Source organism: Natator depressus, chromosome 19, assembly GCF_965152275.1.
Source record: "Natator depressus isolate rNatDep1 chromosome 19, rNatDep2.hap1, whole genome shotgun sequence".
NCBI lineage: Eukaryota > Metazoa > Chordata > Testudines > Cheloniidae > Natator > Natator depressus.
Window position 1 is genome coordinate 19,507,817 of NC_134252.1, and position 27,572 is coordinate 19,535,388.

The 27,572-nt window shown below is 45.8% G+C and overlaps 1 protein-coding gene across 6 annotated transcripts in view; it reads right to left on the reverse strand.

The window, feature by feature from the left end:
• The window catches only part of ZMPSTE24 (zinc metallopeptidase STE24), a 116,408-nt gene that overhangs the window by 75,304 nt on the left and 13,532 nt on the right, over positions 1 to 27,572 (reverse strand). For 5 of the 6 annotated variants that reach the window (XM_074934537.1, XM_074934534.1, XM_074934535.1 and 2 more), the window contains one exon: positions 23,678 to 23,764. In XM_074934537.1, coding sequence (XP_074790638.1) covers positions 23,678 to 23,764 — 87 coding nt within the window. Of the gene's footprint in view, positions 1 to 23,677; positions 23,765 to 24,488; positions 24,635 to 27,572 lie in introns of those variants that run through there. The other variant, XM_074934538.1, reaches the window with a different exon arrangement.

A 27,572-nucleotide genomic window follows, 5' to 3' on the forward strand; every position in this document is an offset into this window, starting at 1 on the left:
AGAAGTAGGTTGAGGGCCTGAAGATTTCCGTTTGGAGAACCTGGATTTTTGGAGGAGAGGGGGTTTCATATGGACATTGGGATGAATACCGTGACAAGCAGGGCCTGAACAAAGGCTGAGGACTGTACTTTCTCTTCTGCCCAGGTGCATACATTCTGAGCAATCGAAGAGTAGCCATGTAGTCTTTTAAAGTGTGACGGGAAACATCCATCTTTTCCGCAAATAGTTTTGTGCCTTCTAAGGGAAGGTCCTCCACAGTTGTTTGCACCTCTTTGGGGAAACTGGATAAGTGCAGCCACGAGGCTTGTCTCACCATGATGGCAGTGGAGATGGAACATGCCGCTGTGTCAGCTGCGTCGAGTGCAGACTGGAGTGATGTTTTTGCCACCAGTTTGCCTGCGTTAATAATGGCTTTGAATTGGCCCTTGTGAAAATTTGAGATCTGCTCAATAAAGGAATTGAGTTTTGAGCAGTTGATGCAATCACATTTTGCTGTTAAGGCCTGATAGTTTGTGATATGGAACTACAGAGTGGTTGACGACTATATTTTTCTCCCCAAAAGGTCAAGGTGCTTCCAGTCCCGGTCATAGGGGGGAGGACTTCAGAAGATGTTGACAGCCTCAAGTTCACTGCGTCCACAATGATCAAATAAGGGGACAGGTTGGAGAAGAGGAATTCCGTGTCCTTTGCTGGCACACAGTATTTTTTATTGGCCTGCTTGCATGTTGGTGGGACTGATGCCAGGGTCTGCCATGTGAGCTTGGCAGGGTTTAGGAGGGCCTCATTAATAGGGATGGCCACTCTGGAGGAGGCAGAGGAGTGTAGAATGTCCAAAAGTTTAGGATGTCTCTCATTCATCTCTTGTAATGGTAGTTATAAACATCTGCCACTCTCTGAGCTAGCTCCTGGAAAAGCTCAAAGTTGTCTGCCAACGACAGAGGAGGGGACATAACTAGTCTAGTCCGGTGATGAAGACAAGAAGTTAATCTGGGGGTAATCTCCTCCTCAACTTCAGCCTCCTGTACACCTCTCCTAACTGTTCGGGGGCTTGAATGCCTTCAATGCAGCAGCCAAAGGGAGGTGTCTCACTGGCTCCTAATAAGCCAAGCTAGAGCCACGGTATCCATGTGCCTGCCATGGGTACCAGTAAAGCCACTGAGAGGGTGGGAAGGGCCCTGGAGGTTGGTACCACACTTGCCCATAACAAGGAGCTGGTGGTCAGAGTGGTGGTACAGTTGAGATCCATACTGGAAATAAATACAAAAGCATGGATGAGAGGAGTGGCAGGAGACTTTTTTCAGCTATCCCTTGATACAAGGATGGTGTCTGCTAACGGGGTTGGTGTATGGTGTGGAGCCACTGTGTTCTGTTTCGTGCCAAGTCCTCTCAGTTTGTTGGGGTGATGCCTCCATTTTGAAGGTGTACTTTCAGTATGTCTTTGAAGCGTTTCCGCTGCCCTTTGCAAGCCCTTCTTCCCTAACTTAACTGAGAGAAGAGTACTTGCTTCAGGAGGCGAGTGTCAGGCATATGTACACAGTGGCCAGCCCAGTAGCATTGGGGTTTCATGATCTGCACCTCTAATGCTACTTGTGTCAGCTGCAGAGAGAACACTGATGTTAGTGTGTTGGTCTTCCCAGCTGATCCTGAGAATCCTCTTGAGGCAGCACTGCTGGAACCACTCCAGCCGCTTGAGATGTCATCTGTAGGTTACCCAGGTCTCACACCCATACAGAAGGGTGGGGGTGACAACTGCCTTGTAAACAAAGATCTTGTGCCTGTTTTCAGATCCCTATAATTGAAGACTCGTTTGAGTAATCTTCCAAAGGATGTGCTGGCACAGCAGATCCTGTATCCAATTTCTGTGTCAATGCTGGCTGTTTGTGAGACGTGGCTGCAACGGTATGGAAATGGTCCACATTTTCCAGGGGATCTCTGCTGATGGTGATTTGTGGAGTACCAAGAGTAGTTTGTGCAGGTGAGAGCTGATAGAGTACCTTGGTTTTCCAGATGTTGAGACAGACACGCAGGCTGTGATAGGCATCTGCAAAAAGATTTAGGGTGCTTTGCAGATCGACCTTGTGTGTGCGCGTTATCTGCATACTGATCAGTGATACCAATTCTCGTGATCTTAGATTTTGTTTGGAGACATCGGAGATTGAGGAATTGGCCATCTGTATGATACTCAATCCCAACTCTGTCAGGAAGTTGGTTGCAGATGAGAATCGGGATCATGGCAAGCTAAATGGAGAAGAGTGTTGGAGCCATGTGTGAATGATGAATGGTTCAGTCTCTGAGCCATTGCATAGAATGGTGGCAGTCATCCCATCATGGAGTAGTCTGATGATATAAATGAATTGCTGTGGACAGCCAAACCTACACAGCACCTTATAGGGCCTCACGATTGATAGAGTCCAAGATCTTGGTTAGGCTGATGAATGCCATGAGCAGTTCCTGGCATTTCACTCTGCACTTCTCCTGAATACATCATGCCACAAAGATTATGTCGGTTGTGCCTTGGGATTGTCTGAAGCCACACTGATTGCAGGGACGAGTTCCTCGGCAAGAGGGGGAGACTATTTAGTAGGATCTGTGCAAGTATCTTCCCTGCGATGGAGAGGAGGGCAATACCTCTGTAGTTCCCACACAAAGATTTGTCCCCTTTCTTGAATATTGTAACAATGCTGACATTCTTAAAGGCGGGTGGAATTTCTTTGCAGGTCCAGATTTTGTCGAGGAATTGGCAAAGTTTGTGCTGGAGTATTGTTCCACCAGCTTTAAAAACCTCAGCTGGAATGCTGTCTGGGCCTGATGGCTTGTGAATTTTTAATCTGGGTAATGGCACACCAGACTTCCTCAGAAGATGGGGGATCAGCAAGGTGTTCCATTGCTGAGCATTGTGGAATGAACTTGGTCTCTTAAGAGACCATGGATTCGGGTTTAGTAGGCTCTCAAAGTGCTCTTGTTTAATAACTGCATTATCCTTGAGGAGGGTGGCGCCATCCTGGGAATGTAAGGGGGTTGGGCCTTTGGAGCTTGGCCCATATATAACTTTTGTTGCTTGAAAAAAGCTTTTCATGTCATCCCAGTCTACGAAACCCTAGATCTCAGAGACCTTCTCTTGCCACCACTTGTTTTTGATGTCATGTAGCCTCCTTTGGACTTCCACCTAGAACAGGTGATAGGCCTCATGTTTTCGTTGGTTAGAGGAATCATTTTGCCAGTTACAGAATGCATTTCTTTTCTGCTGAATTAATGCTAGGATTTCCTCATTTTCGTCAAACCAATCTTGATGCCAATGAGTGGAATATCCTATGGTTTCAGTGCATGCACCGTGAATGGTATTTTCAAGTTGATCCCACTGCTCTTGAATGTCAGTGATGTTGTCAGGCAAGTTAGAGTGTTTCAGACAGGTGTTGCTGAACTGCTGGTCTGTCCAATAGCGATCTGTACCTGTCATAGCTCGTGTTATATGGATGTTGGTGTAATCTCGGGCTCTGACTATAACAGTCAAGGAAGTGCCAGTGTTTGGACCGAGGATGTTTCCAGCTGGTCTTAAATTTGTTACTCTGCCTAAAGATGGTATTTGTGATGAGCAGGTCATGCTCCACACATTTGCTGAGGAGATTACCATTGGGGTTTACATTTCCGACCCCTCCTTTACCTATTGTGCCACTCCAGAGTTGGGAATCTTGTCTGACTCTGAAATCTCCCAGGAGGATGAGTTTGTCTGCCTTAGGTGTGTTTGTGAGGACTGCATCAAGAGCACTATAAAACTGCTCTTTGCTACCTTCCTCATCATCGAGTGCTGGGACATATGCACGGGTGACCGTGGCATATTAGTTGTTGCTGAACTTGTGCTGAAGAGTCATGAGACACTCGTTGATCCCCACGGGAAGTTCCAAATGCTGACTGGTGATCTTATTTTTGATGGCAAAGCCAATCCCGTGAATGAGTCACTCTTCAGATGACTTTCCTTTCCAAAAGAAGGTGTAGCCACCTCCATCCTCATTTAATTGGCCCTCAGCGGCCCAATGGGTCTCACTAAGGGCTGCAATGTCAATGTTCAGTCTTGCCAGTTCTCTGGCCATTATGGCAATTCTTTCGGGGCATTCACTGTGCTGACAGTCCACAAGGGTGCGGACATACCAGGTGGCAAAATACATGGTCTTGTATCTCTTATTTCAGCTGCAAAGTTGAGTGATCCCATTAGAGGCGGTCATCTAGTAAGAAGACTGTTGAAACAGCCTATGTTTGGGGCACCTTTTCTAGACCCCTCCCCATTTGTGGTGAGCAGAGGGGATCCTGAAAAGGCCTTCTCAGTCACAGCCACTGCTGCAGAAATGCTCTTTTGTCTCATCCAAGCACAAGACAACAGCCACACCTGCAAGCAGATTTGTGACTGAAGACTCCCAGGGAACACTGCTCCTGTCTTCACCACCACTTGTCCGTCGCTGCAGGGCTTTGAGAGTCCTTTGGCAGAGGCCTGTGCATTAAATCTTTTAACATGGGGAAACCAGTGCATAGGCAGTAACCACAGAAGAGGAGGAAGACCCTTACCTGGTGACAAGGGGATCCAAGACAACCAGGGGCCTCCCTCCTGCTGCAGCCCTCACAGCTGCAGAGTACTAAGGTCTTCTTATGCGCCTGATCTACTGTTGGGGGCTTGTGAAGTTTGGACCACGGTTGGTCAGGAGCCTCACCTCAGACCTGTTCGCCAAGGGTGACCCTACTAGGAGTATGAAAGTTCTGGACAATATAGCTTTGAGGGTCTTTAGCCCAGACAAGCCTCTCCACCATGACAAGGTTGTGGTCCATCAGCTCACTGTCTGACTCAGGACTCGAAAATGGGGGTGCCTGTTATGTCATCACTGGCGAGTTTGGAGCTCTGGGTGGACTTAGAACCGGAGACCCGGTAATGAGTAGAGTTCAGTCTGGTGCATCAGACACAAAGGTCTGACACGTACCAAAAGTCCGGCGGTGCTACAGGTGTAGGTACCAATAGCAGTTGGCAGCGCCAAGATGACTGCACCAAAGGAGTGAACGACGCAGTCCTGATCGCACGGTCCGCCGGTGCCTGACATACCAATGACAGTACCGACGTCAATGTCCACACCGAAGGAGCCTTCCCCAAGATGGATTCTTTAGTTTCCTTTCACCCAGTTGGTACCGATGATTCCTTGCTTGCGCCCATCAGGTCCTTAAGCAGCCCAACATGTTCTGTTGGGGTGGTACCGTTTGAGCTCTGGGTACCAGATTTAGATCACTTCAGTGCCGTTGATAGTGAGTGAGCCAGACAGCGTATTCGGCTCAGTCACGGCTCGCTGTGAGGACTCACAGCTCTTTTCTTAGAAGGCTTGTGAGTGGTTCATGGTTAATTTCTTAGACTCACCTTCCTTAGACATAGAGGGTTGCCATGAGGACTCCTGTCGTACAGAGTCTTGGAGCCGCTCCGAGGGTTGTTAGAGGGTAGCTTTCATCAGAAGAAGCTTAAGTCTGAGCCCTGGTCTACACTATGAGTTTAGGTCGAATTTAGCAGCGTTAAATTGATTTAACCCTGCACCCGTCCACACGACGAAGCCATTTTTGTTGACTTAAAGGGCTCTTAAAATCGATTTCTGTACTCCTCCCCGACAAGGGGATTAGCGCTGAAATAGACATCGCCGGTTTGAATTTGGGGTAGCGTGGACGCAATTCGACGGTACTGGCCTCCGGGAGCTATCCCACAGTGCTCCATTGTGACCAGTCTGGACAGCACTTTCAACTCAGACGCACTAGCCAGGTACAAAAGAAAAGCACCGGGAACTTTTGAATTTCTTTTTCTGTTTGGCCAGCGTGGTGAGCTCATCAGCAGAGGTGACCATGCAGTCCCAGAATTGCAAAAAAGCTCCAGCATGGACCAAACGGAAGGTAATGGATCTGATCACTGAATGGGGGAGATGAATCCATGCTATCAGAACTCCGTTCCAAAAGATGAAATGCCAATATATTTGAGAAAATCTCCAAAGTCATTATGGACAGAGGCTATAACAGGGAGCCGCAGCAGTGCCGCATGAAAATTAAGGAGCTCAGGCAAGCCTACCAAAAAACCAAAGAGGCAAACAGCCGCTCCGTGTCAGAGCCCAGGACATGCCACTTCTATGATGAGCTACATGCAATTCTAGGGGGTGCCCCTACCACTCCCCCACCCCGTCCGTGGACACCTGCAAGGGGGGGAGTCTCACGCAACAGGGATGAGGATTTGGGGGAAGAGGAGGAGGATAGCGCACAACAGGCGAGCAGAGAAACCGTTCTCCCCGACACCCAGGAACTGTTTATCACCCTGGAGCCAATACCCTCCGAACCCTCCCAAGGCGGGCCCCGGACCATGAAGCCGGAGAAGGCACCTCTGGTGACTGTACCTTTGTAAATATAACACATGGTTTAAAAGCAAGTGTGTTTAATGATTGATTTGCCCTGAAGACTTGGGATGCATTCGCGGCCAGTACAGCTACTGGAAAAGTCTGTTAACATGTCTGGGAATGGAGCGGAAATCCTCCAGGGACATTATTAAGGGGACATTCAGAGGTGGCCATTTCTGCTGGGCTGTTTGCCTGTGGCTGAAAAGAAATCATCCCCGCTTTTAGCCAGGTGGTGGAGGAGGGGCCGTTCACGCTGAGCAGTTCACATTTGGCTGGCAGGGATCTTTTTTGATACTAGTCACGTGGTGGGAGAAGGGATGAAGCGATCATCCCAGAGAATTTGGGGGGGGGGGGGGAAGAGGGGCTAGTTGGGTTTGTGCTGAACGTTAACCCGAAAACTGCAGCCCCTCCTTTTAAATGGCCAACCCAACGGGTATGGGAAAGAAGGCCCTGCTGTCTGAAACCATTCCCACCTGTTACGAAGGTTGAAGAAGCTGAAAGACTGGGCTTACCATGGCTGCTTGCAAGCCAAATTCTGTTGCCCGGCCCTGCGTATGTGATCTCACACACCAAACCAGCAGGCCCTCAATATAAGAGGCAAAATGCGACCTTGTACCAAAAGCACACGTGCTATGTAATGTTAACAGCTTGGTTCACCGTGAAAGAGTCTACCCATTGTTCTCTAAAATGTGTCTTTTTAAATACTACTCTTAAATACTTTTTTCCTCCCGCAGCTGCAAATATTTTCAACACTCCCCCTATCATCTTCGTTCCAGAGGCTAGTGCAGATAAGGCGGCAAAAAAAACCTCACTCACTCGCAATGAAATGTTCTGAGCTCATGCAGTCTTCCCGCACTGAAAGAGCTCAGCAGAATGTGTGGAAGCAAACAATGGCAGAGTCCAGGAAAGCAGAAAATGAACGTGATGACAGAAGAGACTAGCAAGATGAGAGGTTGCGGGAGCATGATGAGCGGTGGCGGCAGCATGAAATGCTGAGGCTACTGGGGGAATCAAACTGATATGCTCCGGCGTCTGGTGGAGATGCAGGAAAGGCAGCTGGAGCACAGACCGCCACTGCAGCCTTTGTGTAACTGTCTGCCCGCCCCCCCAAGTTCCACAGCCTCCTCACCCAGACGCCCAAGAACGCCCCCACCCCACCTGGTGTTTCCCTCCTCCCCGACACCTCCCGGGCTACCTTGGCAGTTATCCCCCTATTTGTGTGATGAATTAATAAAGAATGTATGATTTTGAAACAATGACTTTATTGCCTCTGCAAGCAGTGATCGAAGGGAGGAGGGTGGTTGGGGAAGTAGAGTAAACCAAGGGGGCAGGTTTTCATCAAGAAGAAACAAAACAGAATTGTCACACCGCACCCTGGCCAGTCATGAAACTGGTTTTCAAAGCTTCTCTGATGCGCAGCATGCCCTGCTGTGCTCTTCTAATCGCCCTGGTGTCTGGCTGCGCGTTATCAGTGGCAAGGCAATTTGCCTCAACCTCCCACCCCACCATAAACGTCTCCCCCCTTATTCTCACAGAGATTGTGGAGCACACAGCAAGCAGAAATAACAATGGGAATATTGGTTTCGCTGAGGTCTAACTGAGTCAGTCAACTGCGCCAGCACGCTTTTAAACGTCCAAATGCACATTCTACCACCATTCTGCACTTGCTCAGCCTATAGTTGAACAGCTCCTGACTACTGTCCAGGCTGCCTGTGTGTGGCTTCATGAGCCATGGCGTTAAGGGGTAGGAGGGGTCTCCCAGGCTAACTATAGGCATTTCAACATCCCCAACTGTTATTTTCTGGTCTGGGAAGTAAGTCCCTTCCTGCAGCTGTTCAAGCAGAGCAGAGTTCCTGAAGATGCAAGCATCATGTACCTTTCCCGGCCATCCCATGTTGATGTCAATGAAACATCCCTTATGATCCACCAGTGCTTGCAGCACCATTGAAAAGTACCCCTTGCAGTTTACATACTGGCTGCCAAGGTGGTCCTGTCCCAAGATAGGGATATGCATTCCGTCTATTGCCCCACCACAGTTTGGGAAATGTGCAGGTCATAGCAGATGGCTTTGCTGCAGTGGGATTCCCTGAGTCACTGCCCTTGATAGCAGCAGCTCAGTGATTGCGTTGGCTCCTTGGATCACAGTAGATTTGCCCATTCCAAATTGATTCCCGACTGACCGGTAGCTTTGGCGTTGCAAGCTTCCATAGGGCTATTGCCACTCGCTTGTGAACTGTGAGGGCTACTCTCATCTTGGTATTCTTGAGCTTCAGGGCAGGGGAAAGCAAGTCACAAAGTTCCATGAAAGTTCCATGCCCTTACGCATGCGAAAGTTTTGCAGCCACTGGGAATCATCCCAGACCTGCAACACTATGCAGTCCCACCATAATCTGTGCTTGTTTCCCAGGCCCAGAATCAAGCATTCCATGGCATGAGCCTGCCCCGTTGCCACCAGGATGCCGGGTCCCGTACTTTGAGAGACGTCTGTGTCCATGTCCCCATCACTCTCGTCACCGCGCTGCCATCTCTTCCTTGCCTTCTTTTGCAGGTTCTGGTTCTGCACCTACTGCAGGATAATACGTAAGGTGTTTACAATGCTCATAACTGCAGCGGTGATCTGAGCAGGCTTCATGCTTGCCATCGTATGGCGTCTGCAGGAGAGCAGAGTTGCAGTGGAAGTGGTAGCTGATGACGGATGCCACGAGGATATTTAGAGAGAATGAAGAGAGGACCTGCAAGGTGGATTCATGAGAGCAGAGTTGCAGCAGAAGTGGTGGAGGACGACCATTAGCACCGCGCACATTTCCTGAGGAAGAATACACGTACCCAGGAGCCCATGACAGACAACATGGAGAAATTCGCTATTGAGACAATAGCAGCAGAGCAGAGTTGCAGCGGAAGCGGTGGATGACGATGGTTAGCAGACCTACTGCACCATCTGCTGAAAGCAGTATGGCGTCCGCACGGAAAAAAGGTGCAAAACGATTGTCTGCTGTTGCTTTCACGGAGGGAGGGGCAACTGATGACATACCCAAAACCACCCGCGACAATGTTTTTGCCCCATCAAGCATTGGGAGCTTAACCCAGAATTCCAATGGGTGGCGGAGACTGTGGGATAGCTATCCACAGTGCACCACTCCTTAAGTCGATGCTAGCCACAGTAGTGAGGACGCACTCCGCCAACTTCATGCGCTTACTGTGGACATATGCAATTGACGGTATAAAATTGATTTTTAAAAATAGACTTCTATAATATCCACCTAATTTCGTAGCGTAGACATACCCTCAGTTCTCTATCCTTTCTAGATTTGGGTGTCAATTGCTGGCATAAACCACACTTCCGGGGAATGTGGTTCTCTCCCAGACAGAGCACGCTGAGAATGTTCGTCAGTCACTATGCTAGATTCTTTGCTACTGAGACACTTCTTGAAGCTTGGTGAACTCATATCCTGTCCAGGGGAGCCACAGGCCGGGGGTGGAAGGGGTAGTGTTGAAGAAAAACAAAGTTTAAAGAAGACCAGTCAAATGATTAAAAAAAATTGCAATAAACTGTGAGATTTAAAAAAACAGCTGTGATTAATTGCAGTTTTAATTGCACTATTAAACAATAGAATACCTTTTATTTAAATATTTTGGGATGTTTTCTACATTTTAAAATATATTGAATTACAACACAGAATACAACGTGTACAGTGCTCACTTTATATTTATTACAAATATTTACACTAAAAAAGACAAAAAAGTAGTTTTCAATTCACCTCATACAAGAACTGTAGTGCGAACTCTTATGAAAGTGCAACTTACAAATGTATATTTTTTTTTGGCATAGCTACACTCAAAAATAAAACAATGTCAACCTTTAGAGCCTACAAGTCCACTCAGTCCTACTTCTTGTTCAGCCGATTGGCTATCAGATGGGGTCTGCAAGTTGCCGGAGCCCACGGCCATCCCGCAGCTCTTTGGCCACACCCTACAGTGTAGCACCCATAGGGACACTACTTGAAGAAGAATCTACACATCAGCAGTTGAATGAACACCAAGTATGTGTCTTCTTGATGGTGGAAGGCCGTTATGGCCACGAGATACACCTTAAGGGAGCCAAGCAAAAGTTTTGACCTCGAGGTCGAAAATGTAGTCTAAAATCAGAGAGAGGGAGAATGAGGCCGGGCCTATGTGCTTAGAATGACCCCAAATTTAGAATAGTTTCAATTTTTGTAGGTAAGTGCATCAAGCGGTCGACTTTTGGCTGTTTAGCAACATCTTTCACCTCGTCAGAGCATTCTACCTCTAAATCGAGAAGGAACCAAGTATGAGGGCGGAGGATCCGCAAGTTGGGGTGAAGGATCATCCCGTCGTTCTGAGAGAGCAAGTGAGGGCCAAACCAGACGTGTTTTAGCCAGGAGGGGACAATCAGAATAACTTTAGCTTTAACTCATCAGATTTTCAAACAGGACTTTGTATAGAAAAGGGAACAGGGGAAAGGCATACAAGAGGTTCCTGTCCCATAGGAGGAAGAGGGCGTCTCCCAGTGAATGTTTCCCCAGGCTGGCCCTGCAGTAGCGAGGGCATTTCTTGGTCCAGTAAGTAGCGAAGAGATCTATAGTTGGGGGTTCCCCAAAGGGCGAATATGTCACAAAGCACCTCTGAGTTCAGTTCCCATGTGTGTTCCAACAGACTGTCAGCTGTCACATTCTGCATCCCTGGTAGGTGGAAGCTGAGATGAGCATGTTGTGACAGATGCACCAATTCCAAAGTTTGAGTGCTTCTGTACAGAGGGAAGGAGTACTTGTGTGCAGAGGGAGGGAGCTCTGGCACTCTCCTGGTGGGATATGATGTGAATTGAATGGCATAACCCCTTCGAAAAAATCTCCAAGATCCATCTGTTGGCAGTGATATTCCCCCTACTGTTGTGAAAGATCATAGAATATCAGGGTTGGAAGGGACCCCAGAAGGTCATCTAGTCCAACCCCCTGCTCGAAGCAGGACCAATTCCCAGTTAAATCATCCCAGCCAGGGCTTTGTCAAGCCTGACCTTAAAAACCTCTAAGGAAGGAGATTCTACCACCTCCCTAGGTAACGCATTCCAGTGTTTCACCACCCTCTTAGTGAAAAAGTTTTTCCTAATAGCCAATCTAAACCTCCCCCATTGCAACTTGAGACCATTACTCCTCGTTCTGTCATCTGCTACCATTGAGAACAGTCTAGAGCCATCCTCTTTGGAACCCCCTTTCAGGTAGTTGAAAGCAGCTATCAAATCCCCCCTCATTCTTCTCTTCTGCAGACTAAACAATCCCAGCTCCCTCAGCCTCTCCTCATAAGTCATGTGCTCTAGACCCCTAATCATTTTTGTTGCCCTTCGCTGGTGGCCAGATGACTTCCAAAGGGACTAGACAAGTGCGCAGAAGGCAGCTGATGTTGCAAGGAATAACTATTCAGACCCACACCGAACCCATCAAAAGTGCTAAGAGGGCTGAGAGGACGCAGATTGGAGTGCTGACTGCTTCTGCTTTTGTACTCTGGGCCTTCTGCACTGCGGTTTGTAATTACGCTGTGACAGTGGGTACTGACGAGGTTGTGACCTGTGCTGTGGTTGAGAGCTGTATCTTTTCTTTTGTCCCACAGTGTAGATTCCCAGGGAGCATAATATGGCCCAGGAATCCTTCAGGTTTTGAAGAGAGGAGTCCGTCTTATCTGCGAAAAGCTTGAGCCCTTCAAATGGGAGATGTTCCACTGTCATCTGCAGCTCTTTGGGCCACCCTGAAAGGTGTATCCAGAAAGCCTGCCTCATTATACTGCTGTGGAGACTAAGTGGGCCACTGTATTGGCTGCATCCAGTGCTGTCTGTAGCGCAGTTCTGGGTACTAATTGGCCATCTCGGACAATGGTCTGAAATGGCTTCTTTTGCACCTCTGGTAGATAGATGTTCCACAAACGCACTGAGTTTCCCATAATTAATAAAATCATATTTGGCCATAACAGGCTGGTAGTTTGCGACTCTAAACTGCAATGTTGCCGACAAATACACCTTCCTCCCAAAGAAATCTAGTCTCTTCCAATCCTGATTGACTTGGGGTCAACTTGGCATGATTTTGTTTGCCACGTGGATTAAACGCATCCACTAATTGAGTTGGGTTGCGGATGTTGAAACAAAAAGTCTGCCTCCTGGGGAGGGATGTAGTACTTCTTGTTGGCTCTCTTGGAAGTTGGTGTTAAGGAGGCTGGCGTCTGCCAGATGATTTTAGCAGCATCTAGAATCGCCTAATTAATTGGAAGGGCAATTCTGGATGAGGAGGGAGGAAGTATGTAGAATATCCACCAGCTTGTAATGTGTGTCTGTCACTTCCTGCAGGTGAATTTGCAGTTTATCCGCCACCCCCTTGGTAAGATTCAGAAAGGTCTTAAAATCATCAACTAGTGACGATGGAGGTGGAGGCAATTACAGCCTCATCTGGTGAAGATGAGAAGAAATTTGCTGTGGGGGCCGCTTCCCCTTCAAGCCCTTCTTTGTGTTCTTCCAAAGCTTCCTCCTCCACTGGCTCAGGACACAGTGAGAGGCCAGGCAAATGACATCGTCCTGGTCACTGTTATCACTGGGTAAGGGTGGTGCTGACTAAGGTATTGGTGGCACACAGAGCCTGGTGCCAGAGCTCTTGCAGTATCGTCAGCTCACTCAGTATCACGGAGGAGTGTCTGTGGTATGTTGTTGGTACCAATGGTTGTGAAGGTGCACAGAGCTCCCTAGATGGGAGCTGTGTCACATCTGTTACTGAAGGTTTACTAGGTGCCACTCCTTTAGAGTCAATTCAGTATTTGTCTGTTTCTTAGGGCGTGGCACCGCTACCTCACAGCCTGAGCCCTTGGCGTCTCAAGGCAGTGCGGCTGAGCTCACAGTGGAGGCACCCTGATGCTTCAGAGCCGTTGGTAGCAAGGTGGTCGATCACGCTGGGAAACCACTCTGGCTGGGCAACTACTCAGACTGTGGGCTTGGAGCCCTTTTTCTCAAGCCTTTACAGAGGGAAATCTGCTTTTTCCCCCCCTGCGACTCTACCCCCTTTGAAGTTGAAAGTTCCAGGGAGGATCTGGAGGCAGCATCGGAGTCCTTTCGAGGCTGAAGTGCCTTCTCCATAAGGAGGAGTTTTAACTAAAGCTCCTGGTTCTTGCAAGACCTCAGCTTTCCCTGGTGTCAGAGAGAGGACTTCTGCGTGATATGGGACTCTCTCAGGCACCAGACACAGTGAGAGTGTCTGTCCACTGCTGGAATAGACTCCTTGCAGGAGAGGCAACTCTTAAAGCTAGGTAAGCCAGGGAGGGGGAAGAGAGGCTATCACCCTCTAGCAGCGAGGAGTGCAGAAGAAAGATGTTCAGTCCTCTTCTCCCCCCATTTTTTTTTTAAAGAAAGAACATCTCCTAATGCCCCTAGGGGGATGGGCAGATGGGCGTTCCCCCCCAAAAGGGTGGGAAACGTAAAGTTATTTTCTTTTTCATTTTTTTAAAAAACCCTAACAGGGTAAACTGAAACACTAACTATTAAGAAGAACAAAAAGAACCAAAACCAACTATTTATACTAATGATGCAGAGAACAAAGAGACTGCTCACTCCATTCCAGGCCAAAGGCCATGGAGAAGGAACTGAGTGGGGGTTGCCTGCATAGTGCTAAATAGCCCTGAGTCAGACAATGGGGGAGGAAGAGTGCAGTTGAATGGACACTGCTAACTAAAATCCCCGGTTAGAGGCACAGGGACACAGATACACCTACAAAAAGAAAAGGAGTACTTGTGGCATCTTAGAGACTAACAAATTTGAGCATAAGCTTTTGTGAGCTACAGCTCACTTCATCGGATGCATTCAGTGGAAAATACAGTGGGGAGATTTATATACATAGAGAACATGAAACAATGGGTGTTACCATATACACTGTAACGAGAGTGATCACTTAAGGTGAGCTATTACCAGCAGGAGGGGGGAACGGGGACCTTTTGTAGTGATAATCAAGATGGGCCATTTCCGGCAGTTGACAAGAACGTCAGAGGAACAGTGGGGGATGGGGGAAGGGGGAAATAAACATGTGGAAATAGTTTTACTTTGTGTAATGACCCATCCACTCCTAGTCTTTATTCAAGCCTAAGTTAATTGTATCCAGTTTGCAAATTAATTCCAATTCAGCAGCCTCTCATTGGAGTCTGTTTTTGAAGTTTTTTTTGTTGAAGAATTGCAACTTTTAGGTCTGTAATCGAGTGACCAAAGAGATTGAAGTGTTCTCCAACTGGTTATTGAATGTTATAATTCTTGACATCTGATTTGTGTCCATTTACTCTTTTACGTAGAGACTGTCCAGTTTGACCAATGTACATGGCAGAGGGGGATTGCTGGCACATGATGGCATATATCACATTGGTAGATGGGCAGGTGAACGAGCCTCTGATAGTGTGGCTAATGTGATTAGGCCCTATGATGGTGTCCCCTGAATAGATATGTGGACACAGTTGGCAATGGGCTTTGTTGCAAGGATAGGTTCCTGGGTTAGTGGTTCTGTGGTGTGGGGTTGCTGGTGAGTATTTGCTTCAGGTTGGGGGGCTGTCTGTAAGCAAGGACTGGCCTGTCTCCCAAGATCTGTGAGAGTGATGGGTCGTCCTTCAGGATAGGTTGTAGATCCTTGATGATGTGTTGGAGAGGTTTTAGTTGGGGGCTGAAGGTGATGGCTAGTGGCGTTCTGTTATTTTCTTTGTTGGGCCTGTCCTGTAGTAGGTAACTTCTGGGTATACTTCTGGCTGTGTCAATCTGTTTCTTCACTTCAGCAGGCGGGTACTGTAGTTGTAAGAATGCTTGATAGAGAGCTTGCAGGTGTTTGTCTCTGTCTCAGGGGTTGGAGCAAATGTGGTTGTATCGCAGAGCTTGGCTGTAGACAACGGATCGTGTGGTGTGATCTGGATGAAAGCTGGAGGCATGTAGGTAAGAATAGCGGTCAGTAGGTTTCCGGTATAGGGTGGTGTTTATGTGACCATCGCTTATTAGCACCGCAGTGTCCAGGAAGTGGATCTCGTGTGTGGACTGGTCCAGGCTGAGGTTAATGATGGGATGCAAATTGTTGAAATCATGGTGGAATTCTCAAGGGCTTCCAGATGATGAAGATGTCATCAATCTAGCGCAAGCAGAATAGGGGCATTAGGGGACAAGAGCTGAGGTGGAGCACCCATAGAGACACTGCTCGAAGAACCACCCCAGCGATGGATCCGGCTGGAAATATTTCTGCGCCTGCGGGTCCAGTGAGGCTGCATTGAACAGATTATAATATTTTTTTCCTGGTTCTAATCTGTGATCTGCATCTCTCTGGCCCCAATCCATTCACGGCTCTCATGGAAATGGAGACCATAACTTCCTTAAAAAGGAAAGCGGCAAGGAGTTCTTCTCCCGAAGTGATCTTAGGAGGAGGCAGCAACAGAGAGCTCTAACTCTTTCCTATTCTTTGATGACTCTTGGAGAAGTAGACAGCCTGACTGGTTGTAGTAACACATGACACGTCCTGAGATGCAGTACTCACCTCAACTGTCAGAGCTGTAGTCAGGTCTGCCTGATGAACTACTGCTTTAATAGTAATACTATGCAGAGCTGTACTAGTTAATGAACTCTCATCAGCTCTTTTAATTGGATCCTTAGACTCCTGCAGACCCAAGAGTCTGGCTTCATAATAAGAGTCTGTCCCTGTAAGTCCTCCTCTCTTTGTAATAAGGCCGACACCGAGGGGCGCAACCAAATCTTTCTGAAACAGGACAGTTCTGGGAACAGAGTCTTTCACTGAACCAACCTCTTCTTCTCTTCTGCATCCTTAACTCTAAGATTCTGTGCTTGACACAGAAGCTGAATCTCACTTCTTTCCAGCTGAATTGTTTGGAGCCAAAGCTCAGAGGAGCTACCACTGCTGTCAGAGTTTCCTGCAATAAAATTGCTGGGAGCCTGTTTTGTCTCTTTCTACACCCCTGTAGTAAGCAATGAGCAGTGTGGACATTTTAGAGGGAGGATGACGTTCCCTAAAACATTCCAAGCATCTGGCATGTGCATCAGATACTGGGAATTATGCCAGGCATGAGACATGTCTTTTGAAACAAGACTTCTTAGCCATCTGATCTGACATGTTATCCTTTAGCGATCTCAACTTAAAACTATAACACTATACAAACTATCCAGCTACTATGTTTCTGTAAGGACCATACAACAAGAATGTAATCATTCAGCTGATGGTGGATGAAAGAACTGAGGTGCTGGAGCACCACACTCCCTTTAAACCCATGCCCTTGAATGTCTAGAGTTCGGGGAAAGGGCACATTGCTAGTAGACTTTTACCATTCAGGCTGCACTGGTTGGAGCACCCCATTAGTAGGAATATGCAGAGGACACTCAAAGGAGAAAGTGTTGATGTAATATACTTAAACTATTACATTTATCAATTAAACTTGTAATCGCATCAAATAAAGATACCAAGTTAGTTTGACAGGATTTATTTTCCATAAACCCACATTGATAAAGAATTAATGCCAGTCAATCAAGTTGTACATCAGCCACTCCATTACCTTGGAATCATAGCAATGTAGGTCAGGAAGGGACTCCCTTGTGCTAAGGGAGGTCCAACTACACTTAGACCATCTTTACATTTGTATTCCCGCTCTCTGGTCCCTCAAGGACACCCACTCCTCCCGGCCAGGGTTTTTCCAGGCTGAACTGTTCTCTGCCTATACTGTGGTATCCCCAGCAAGCCAGACTGCCTAAATAGGCCAGCATCTGTACTTTGCTTTCTCTCATCAGGCTAGAAATAGTGTAATTGCCAGCAGTTACAAGTTACCACACAGCTCTTTATAACCAATCACATACATTCTTAAGGTGAAAGCATTACAGAGAAAACAATAAAAGAACACACCTGCATGTTAAAAAGCTTACCAGAGGTCACCCCCAACTCCAACTTTGGGCTCTGGCACATGTCAGTCTTTTAAAATCCACAACTGGGTTTTCCCCATGATTACATGTTCATAACTGTCTCAGATTCAGAACCAGAACAACCATGACTAATTCAGTCTCTTCTTTTTACAGCTTGGGCCTTCGATCTTGGCCTCATGTAACATGTGATCAGCAGACAATGGCACACTCCTCAGTGCAGAACTTCAAAAGGCTAAATTTTTGCATTCACCTTAACACTTTTTTCCTGAAGTCCATGCTTGACTGCACATTGTCTAATACAGTACTTTGAACCCTCAAGTCTTATATATGTCACATTACATACAATCCCAGCCCACAATAATACATTTAACACAATGGACCTCAAAAACACAAATTTAATTCAAGGTCTCGAAAGGGCATTTCAGAAAATTTGCCGTATCTGTCACAACTGGAATTCCACAACCTCTTGGAAAATCTATTCCAGAATTTAACTACTTGTATATTTAGACCGTTTTCACAAATATCTAACAAATCTCCTCTGTTTCAGATTAAGCTGATTACTTCTTGTTCTACCTTCAGCGGACATAGAGAACTATTGATCACAGTCCTCTTTATAACAGCTCTTTATAACAGCCCAAAAGGGCCATAATGACAGGATTCATATTAGAGAGACAAGGTGGGTGATAGGTTTCAGAGTAGCAGCCATGTTAGTCTGTATCCGCAAAAAGAAAAGGAGTACTTGTGGCACCTTAGACACTAACAAATTTATTTGAGCACAAGCTTTCGTGAGTTACAGCTTAGTCTCCAAGGTGCCACAAGTACTCCTTTTCTTTTTAAGGTGGGTGATGTAATATATTTTATTGGACCAGCTTCCATTGGTGAGAGAGAGAGAGACAGACAAGCTTTCAAGCTTACAGACCTGAAGAAGAGTTGTGCATAAGCTCAGAAGCTTCTCTCTCTCTCTCACCAACAGAAGTAAGAGCAGCAACAACAATATTGCATACAAAAATGGAGGATTCAGCCCAGAGTGACCATCACACCAGAGCACTATTTTCAGGATTCATATTCCTAGCATAATGTCATCATTACACCAGGGAACTAATACTACCAGCAGAATGAGAAAAATTCACGGTACAAGCACTCTGGGATCCACACAGCAGGTAGCAGTGTCACAGTGCACGCTCTCTCAGTATAGTGGGGATACACTCAGGGATTGAGGGCAATGGTTCAGCTAAACACAAGGGCACATGCAAACAGCTTTACTAGCAGCAGGATCTGCACTACTGGCCCAGTAGAAGTTGCATATCAAGGTATTAATTCACAATCCAGTCCAATAGGATCCAGGCACCAGGCCTTTAGTACAAGAATTTGTACTCCCTGAATAGTGGGATGGAATTACAGAAGTTACAGGAGAAAAAGCCCTCTGTGATCATCCCAGCTCGATCTCTCCCCCTGCCATTGCAGGGCTGATCCTTATGGTATGTTTTGTCCAGTCTCCTTTTAAAAGTCTCAAGACTTGGTTTCTTCTAGCACTTCCCTTGGGAGACTATTCCACAGCCTAAGACAGAGATCGCATTGCTTAGGAAGATTTCTCCTAATAGCCTTGAGTTTCCCCCTCCCTGCTCCATCCCTTCCCCTCCCCGCCCCTTCACTCCCTGGCCTTCCCCCTTCCCCACTGCCTCCACCCTTGCAGGAGGCAGGGAGAGGGACTGAGTGAGCCAGGAACATGCAGGAGAGGAGGGAGAGAGTGTGAGAAGGACAGAGCCCACTTTTCCCCCAGGCAGAGCACAGCAGCTCCATGCTCGCAAAAATTGGGGGATGGGCGGGGGAAGCAGTGTCTGACTCAGCATGCACCCCACACACACCACACCTTGCCTCTGTTTGAGGAGCCAATGACCCCCTGCTGCCCCCCAAACTGCACCCATGGACTCCCCTTCCCCTCTCTCAACACTGCAGTGGGCATCCCCACCCATCTTCAGCATGAGCTGGGCTTCCTCTGCCTGCAATGGGACTCACCTGCTGCTTGTGGAGCCAGGCTGAGCTGCAGCCACACAGGGTGCTCGCCCATGAGATGCAGGGCTCATCGTACCATCCCCTCCATAAACTTATCAAGCTAAGTCTTGAAGCCAGTCAGATTTTTTGCTCCCACTGCTCCCCCTGGAAAACCGTTCTAGAACTTCACTCTTCTGATGGTTAGAAACCTTTGTCTAATTTCAAGTGTAAACTTGTAGATGGCCAGTTTATATCCATTTGTTCTTCTGTCAATGTTAGCGTTTAAATTACTCCTCTCCCTCCCAGGTATTTATCCCTATGATGTATTTAGGAAGACCAATCATATCTCCCCTCAGCTTTCTTTTGGTTAGGTTAAACAAGGTAACCTCTTTGACTCTCCTCTTATAAGGCAGATTTTCCATTCCTCAGATCATCCTAGTAGCCCATTATAAGCTTTCCTTACCCACTACGTAGAGGGCCTACACTTTATTTTGTCGCTGTCTTGCTCCTAATCTGTTTATGGAACAACTTATTGCCTTTTGTGCCCCTTGCATGGTTATAATGCATTTTGAGCCTTTGTTTTTCTGATTTTGTCCCTACATGCTTGTGCTATTCTTTTTACTTCTCCTTAGCAATTTGTTCATGTTACTGCTTTTTGTAGGATTCCTTTTTGATTTTCAGGTAATTAAAGAGCTGTTAATGGTCTCTTCCTAGTCTTCCTATCTTTCCTTTGCATCAGGATAGTTTACTGCTGTGCCTTTAATACAGTCTCCTTGAGAAACTGCTAGCTATCCTGAACTCCTTTTCCCCTTACATTTTCTTTCAATAGGTCCTTATCTACCCATTCTGAGTTTATTAAAATTTGCTTTTTAGAAGTCTAGTGTCCTTATTCTGCTGCTCTCATGCCTTTTCCTTAAAATCATGATCACTTTCACCCAAACTGCCTTTAACCTTCAGATTTGCAATCAATTCCTCCTCTTTAGTCAGAATCAAATCTAATATAGCTGTCCCCCTGGTTACTTCACCTTCTGAAACAAAAACTTGTCCCCAATGCATGCTAAGAACTTATTAGACATTTTGTGCTTTGCCTTATTCCTTTTCCAACAGATGCCTGGATACTAAAGTCTCCCTTTACTACTAAGTTTTACATTTTGGATATTCCTGATATTTGTTCTAGACATGCCTCATCTATCTCCTCCTCATGATTTGGTGGTCTATAGTGGACCCCTACCATGATGTCCCCTTTTTTTCCTCCATTTATCGCCCCCAGCGATGTTAACTATCTGGCTCTCCCGTCCTTCTGGACATTTGAACAAGCATATATATTTTGATGTACAATGCAACACCTCCTCCCTTTATTCCCTGCCTGTCCTTCGTAAACAAGCTATACCACTCTATACTAATATTCCTGCTATAATATTTATCCCATCAAGTCTCTATGATGACAATTAAGTACTAATTTAGCTTATGTACTAATATTTTCAGTTCTTCCTGTTTAATTCCTCCTACTCCTTGCATTTGTCTTGCCCAGGATCAATGGCAGACTGACAGGCCAATAATTACCTGTAGCATCCCGTTTACTCTTTTTAAATACTGGCACAACATTCACTTTCTTCCAGTCTTCTGGGACTTCCGCAGTGTTCAAAGACTTATTGAGAAAAAAAACTGTCTAGAGAGCACTTCTGCTAGTTCTTTTAAAACTCTTAGATTTAAGTATCAAGTGGAGTGCCCCAAGGGTCGGTCCTGCGGCCGGTTTTGTTCAATATCTTCATAAATGATCTGGAGAATGGGGTGGATTGCACCCTCAGCAAGTTTGTGGATGACACTAAACTGGGAGCAGAGGTAGATACGCTGGAGGGTAGGGATAGGATACAGAGGGACCTAGACAAATTGGAGGATTGGGCCAAAAGAAATCTGATGAGGTTCAACAAGGACAAGTGCAGAGTCCTGCACTTAGGACAGAAGAATCCAATGCACCGCTACAGACTGGGGACTGAATGGCTCAGCAGCAGTTCTGCAGAAAAGGACCTACGGGTTACAGTGGACGAGAAGCTGGATAGGAGTCAACAGGCCAATGCATTTTGGGATGTATAAGTAGGGGCATTGCCAGCAGATCGAGGGACGTGATCGTTCCCTTCTATTCGACACTGGTGAGGCCTCATCTGGAGTACTGTGTCCAGTTTTGGGCCCCACACTACAAGACGGATGTGGAAAAATTGGAAAGAGTCCAGCAGAGGGCAACAAAAATGATTAGGGGACTGGAACACATGACTTATGAGGAGAGGCTGAGGGAGCTGGGATTGTTTAGTCTGCGGAAGAGAAGAATGAGGGGGGATTTGATAGCTGCTTTCAACTACTTGAAAGGGGGTTCCAAAGAGGACTGCTCTAGACTGTTCTCAGTGGTAGCAGATGACAGAACAAGGAGTAATGGTCTCAAGTTGCAGTGCGGGAGATTTAGGTTGGATATTAGGAAAAACTTTTTCACTAGGAGGGTGGTGAAACACTGGAATGTGTTACCTAGGGAGGTGGTGGAATCTCCTTCCCTAGAAGTTTTTAAGGTCAGGCTTGACAAAGCCCTGGCTGGGATGATTTAGTCGGGGATCGGTCCGGCTTTAAGCAGGGGGTTGGACTAGATGACCTCCTGAGGTTCCTTCCAACCCTGATATTCTATGAATCTATGATTCTAAGTGATCTGGGCCTGATGATTTAAAAATGTCTGACTTCAGTAGCTGCTGTTAAACATCCTTCTGAGTTACTATAGGAATAGAAAGTGTGTGTCATCACCATCATGATATGGTGAGGTATCCATCACCACCCATGATATGGTGAGGTATTTTCCAAATACTGACCAGAAATTTTTTAAGTGTACACTGGTGCCTTTTCTTCATTATTATTGATAATTCTACCATTTCCATCTAGTAAAGGACCAATATCATTATAAGCATATTAGGATTAAAACAAATGCTAACAAACTTCTTATTGTCCTTAACTCTGCAGAATAGATTTTTCCTTGTGTCACTTTGCTTCCCTCATCAATTTTTTCCAATTCCTAGCTTCTGATTTATGTTCATTACTATCAACGTCCCTTTTCTTCCGTTTGTTTTTGTCTGTTTTAATAGCTTCTTTCACTTCCACTCTAAACCAGGTATGGCCTTTCTTGATTGTGGAACTGTGGCTTAAAATGTTTCTAAACAAAAATGCAGAAGTTGCTGTTCAAGTAGGTCTCGTTCAAACCAGCAATGCAAGAGGAAAGTCTCTCTTCCTATTCTGCACTCTGTCTGCCAAAGCAGCAAGTTCTGTCTGATAAATCCTAAATGCTACAAAAACAAATCTTAACTATGGGCTTTATACAGGGTCCACAGAAGTCAAAAGGAGTCTTCCCATTTACTTCTATGGGTTTGGATCAGGTTCTTATACTAAGAACTATTCAACAAAAGATAAGTTTTACATGGTGTTTAATTTTAGCAGTAAAAATTAAGACCTGGTCTACACCTAAAAGTTAAGTTGACATAACTATGGTGCTCAGGGTGTGGGGAAAAAAACACTCCAAGTGCCCTAGCTACGCCAACCTACCTATGCAGGCAGAGCTACATTGATAGAACAATGCTTCCATTAACCTAGCTACCATCACTCAAGGAGGTGGAGTGCCTACAGTTATGAAACAGAAAGCATCCACCCTACAACTCTATTACTATAGTGCCCATAGTGTAGCAACAGCCTTAGACCATGCACAAAGGAGGTTGGGATCCATGACTACCATGGCCAGTGAAAAGAGAAGAACTGAGGGATGGGTAAGGAAAGGTAATTTATCCCCTCTGTGGTGGTTACATGGGATCTGCAAAGGCAATACAATGAGGGAGAAGGAAAAAAAGCTTTTCTTTCCATTTTAAATTATTAATTGTAAGTAATTATTTTTACTTGTCAGGGCTTTCAGCATTGAGAACAACACTAATTCATTCACCAAACAGACATCACCCAGGAAGCCTCACACTTCCTCCCCACATCTCTGATCTCGAAAGACCACATCTAGGAGTGAGCCCTCTTTGTGTCCATTCTGAGACTGAAAAACGGTGCCACTAAAAATCTGATAACCATCTCAACTGACTTGTGTGATAAAAAGTTGTTTGATGGTCAGAGACCAGGCTGGATTTGAATTAGTGACCTTGTAACAAAAGGCTTCATATACGATTATGAGTCCTCAGAACCATCCAGTTCACCATATCAGAAAGTTAATATATAATCCTTTCTTTCTCTATAATACAATACAGTACAATAAAAGTAAATGGGAGCTTTACCATAAATTCTGTTATACACACAGTTTAGGAACCCATCATTTTCAGAAACAGTTAAAAATGCTTACCTCGTATTCTGGTTCAAAACCAGCACGACCAGAAATTTGTCCAGATACATTCCAAAGGAAAGGAATTCCCCCACAGAGAAGAATCATCTATAACAAAAAACATGTAATGGATTCAATTCACTCTGTGCTATCGTGGAGTAAAAAAAGCCTGAAAAGGACAAGACCAATTTTGAAAAGTGACATGGAATTTTTTTTTTTTTTACATCCTTTTGCTTCTTTACAATATATAAAGAACACCTGCAAGGTTTTTTAGCTCCCCCCTTCTTAACCTTAGACATCAGGAATAGAAAGTCAGACCTTCCTTGGTTTTACTTGGGAAATGTTGGCACATCTCAGGGCATGGTTACTGTGGCCTCTACTACCTTAATTGAAGATTTGGGGGTACATCTTTAACAAAGGCTTCCTTATTTAGAAAGACAACCAGTGAAGTTAAATAGCTGATAAAAAACAAAAACAGACTTTCAAACAGTCAGACTTTTACTTCCTTCACTAGTGTGATATCACCTTGAGCTAGGTCTCAAGTCAGAGCATCTTCCAGCCTGGATAGGACGTAATTTCTGATTTACAAAAACAAGCAGATTTATTTATTTAAAGAAAAACCAACTTTCAGGTTGAAGTTTAGATATAATAAAAGATGGCAAAAGGACACAAGAAAAACTGTGTTTCTGCTCTTATAAGTTGCCTCTAACCTTTTGGCACCTCTAACACCTAGAATTTCAGTTATTGATGAACGGTCACAAGTTGTTAACTCTCTTCGGTAAAAGATCATGAATAAAGCGAGTTGAAAGGGAAAAAAACTAAAATCACTTACTGGTAATTCTGTTAGTTGCAGTCTCCTCTTCGATCATTCTACAACACAGAATTAATGGCGACACAGTGCTGTAGTTTCACCTATTTGAAGGAAGGAGTCAAAGAGTTCTGAAATCCCATCTTGATTACATGAGTTTCAGCCAGAAAGCCTCCCTCTAGTCTAACTTCCAAAGTCAGTCTAAGACACCAAGAGAAACAACAGGCAAGCACCCTGGAAAGGGGTTGGGGGGAGGTGAGGGGGGGAGGAGAAGAGGAAACTATGACAAGCAGATTACCAGTAAGTAATTTTCCTTTGTCATATGCCTCTCACTTCTCCCACCTACGAAAGTACATTACTGGACAGACAGTGTATGTAACAAGTAGTTGTCACAGGAGGTGAAGGGGGCCTACCTTACTGTGTTGCTAGCAGGGTCCTGGAGCCAAAAGACAGCCTGAGAAGCAAAGAGACCCAGTTAATAAGGAAGTATATCAAGAAGCAGGATGACCACCACATTGCCACCTTATATACCTAGGAAATGAATGCTCACTGCCCATAAAGAGGAGGCTTTTCTAGCCAAGTAGCACCTGATAAATCCAAGCCAAGTCCACCAACCTGGTCATATACTGCAAGAATGCTGCCTAAAGCACAAACTAATGCAGCCTAAAGCACAACACTGGCATTAGCTGCAGCTTTTAAAACCCTCAAAACAGAGATAGCTGTTTTAACTTTCTAAATTCCTGAGAATTAAGATCGAACTTGAGAACACGCTTAACAAAACACAGCCTATTGTCCGAAGAGGGTAGCGGGTTCAGACAGATGAAGAACAATGGGTTCACTCACATGGAACTGGGTGTTCACTTTGGGGACAAAGAGTAAGCTAATAAAAAAACTTTCTGGAAAAAACAGAGGGTGAGGAGAAGGGATGATTAAAGATGAGCTCACTCCCTCATCATTGTGAGATTGCGGCAACAAAGAAAGTATCTTAAAGGACAGAAGTCTGCCCTAAAGTGTCAAAGAAAGGTACATATCCTAGCCTGTTAATGAAGATCAAGCCTTACTGAGGGATCCCAAGATGAATCCCTGGTCTTTAAGACGCACTCATACTAACAGAAGGAAATCTCAGAACGATAGAAATGCAGGTCTAGAAGGGAACTCAAAAAGTCATCTAACTCAGGCCCCTCTGCTGAAGCAGGACCAAGTAACCCTAAATCATCCCTGACAGGTCTTTGTCCAACCTGTTCTTAAAAAACCTTCAACGATGGGGATTCCACAATGTCCCTTGGAAGCTTATTCCAGAGCTTAACTATCCTTATCAATTGAAACATTTTCTTAATATCAAACCTAAACCTCCTTTGTTCCATATTAAACCAATTGCTTTTTATCCTACCCTCAATGGACATGGAAAACAACTGATCACAGTCCTCTTTATAACAGCCCTTAACATATTTGAAGACTTATTAGGTACCCTCTCAGTCTCCATTCCTAAAAACTAAACAACCACAGTGTTTTTTACCTTTCCTCATAGGTCATAGAATCATAGAAGATTAGGGTTGGAAGAGACCTCAGGAGGTCATTTAGTCCAACCCCCTGCTCAAAGCAGGACCAACTGTTCCTTGACTTTAGCAAAGCTTTTGACACGGTCTCCCACAGTATTCTTGCCAGCAAGTTAAAGAGTATGGACTGGATGAATGGACTATAAGGTGGATAGAAAGCTGGCTAGATTGTCAGGCTCAACGGGTAGTGATCAATGGCTCCATGTCTAGCTGGCAGCCAGTATCAAGTGGAGTGCCCCAGGGGTCGGTCCTGGGGCCGGTTTTGTTCAATATCTTCATAAATGATCTGGAGGATGGTGTGGATTGCACCCTCAGCAAGTTTGCAGATGACCCTAAACTGGGAGGAGTGGTAGATACGCTGGAGGGTAGGGATAGGATACAGAGGGACCTAGACAAATTGGAGGATTGGGCCAAAAGAAATCTGATGAGGTTCAACAAGGACAAGTGCAGAGTCCTGCACTTAGGACGGAAGAATCCCATGCACCGCTACAGACTAGGGACCGAATGGCTCGGCAGCAGTTCTGCAGAAAAGGACCTAGGGGTTACAGTGGACCAGAAGCTGGATATGGGTCAACAGTGTGCCCTTGTTGCCAAGAAGGCCAATGGCATTTTGGGATGTATAAGTAGGGGCATTGCCAGCAGATCGAGGGACGTGATCGTTCCCCTCTATTCGACATTGATGAGGCCTCATCTGGAGTAGTGTGTCCAGTTTTGGGCCCCACACTACAAGAAGGAGGTGGAAAAATTGGAAAGAATCCAGCGGAGGGCAACAAAAATGACTAGGGGACTGGAACACATGACTTACGAGGAGAGGCTGAGGGAACTGGGATTGTTTAGTCTGCGGAAGAGAAGAATGGAGGGGGGATTTGATAGCTGCTTTCAACTACCTGAAAGGGGGTTCCAAAGAGGATGGCTCTAGACTGTTCTCAGTGGTAGCAGATGACAGAACAAGGAGTAATGGTCTCAAGTTGCAGTGCGGGAGATTTAGGTTGGATATTAGGAAAAACTTTTTCACTAGGAGGGTGGTGAAACACTGGAATGCGTTACCTAGGGAGGTGGTGGAATCTCCTTCCCTAGAAGTTTTTAAGGTCAGGCTTGACAAAGCCCTGGCTGGGATGATTTAGTCAGGGATCGGTCCTGCTTTGAGCGGGGGGTTGGACTAGATGACCTCCTGAGGTCCCTTCCAACCCTGATATTCTATGATTCTAACTAAATCATCCCAGCCAGGGCTTTGTCAAGCTGGGCCTTAAAAACCTCTAAGGATGGAGGTTCCACCACTTCCCTAGGTAACCCACTCCAGTGGGGGCAGGTTTTCTAAACTTTCTATCATTTTTTTTTTGCTCTCCTCCGGTTTCTTTCCCATTTGTCCACATTTTTCCTCAAGTGTGGTGTCCAGAACTCTCAGTACTCCAGAAGAGGCCAGCTAGAGCAGAACTCCCATGTCTTACACATGCCTGTTAATACACCCCAGAATGACACCAGCCTTTCGAATTATATCACATTGTTGACTCGTATTCAATTTGTGATCCATTCTAACCCCCAGATTCTTTTC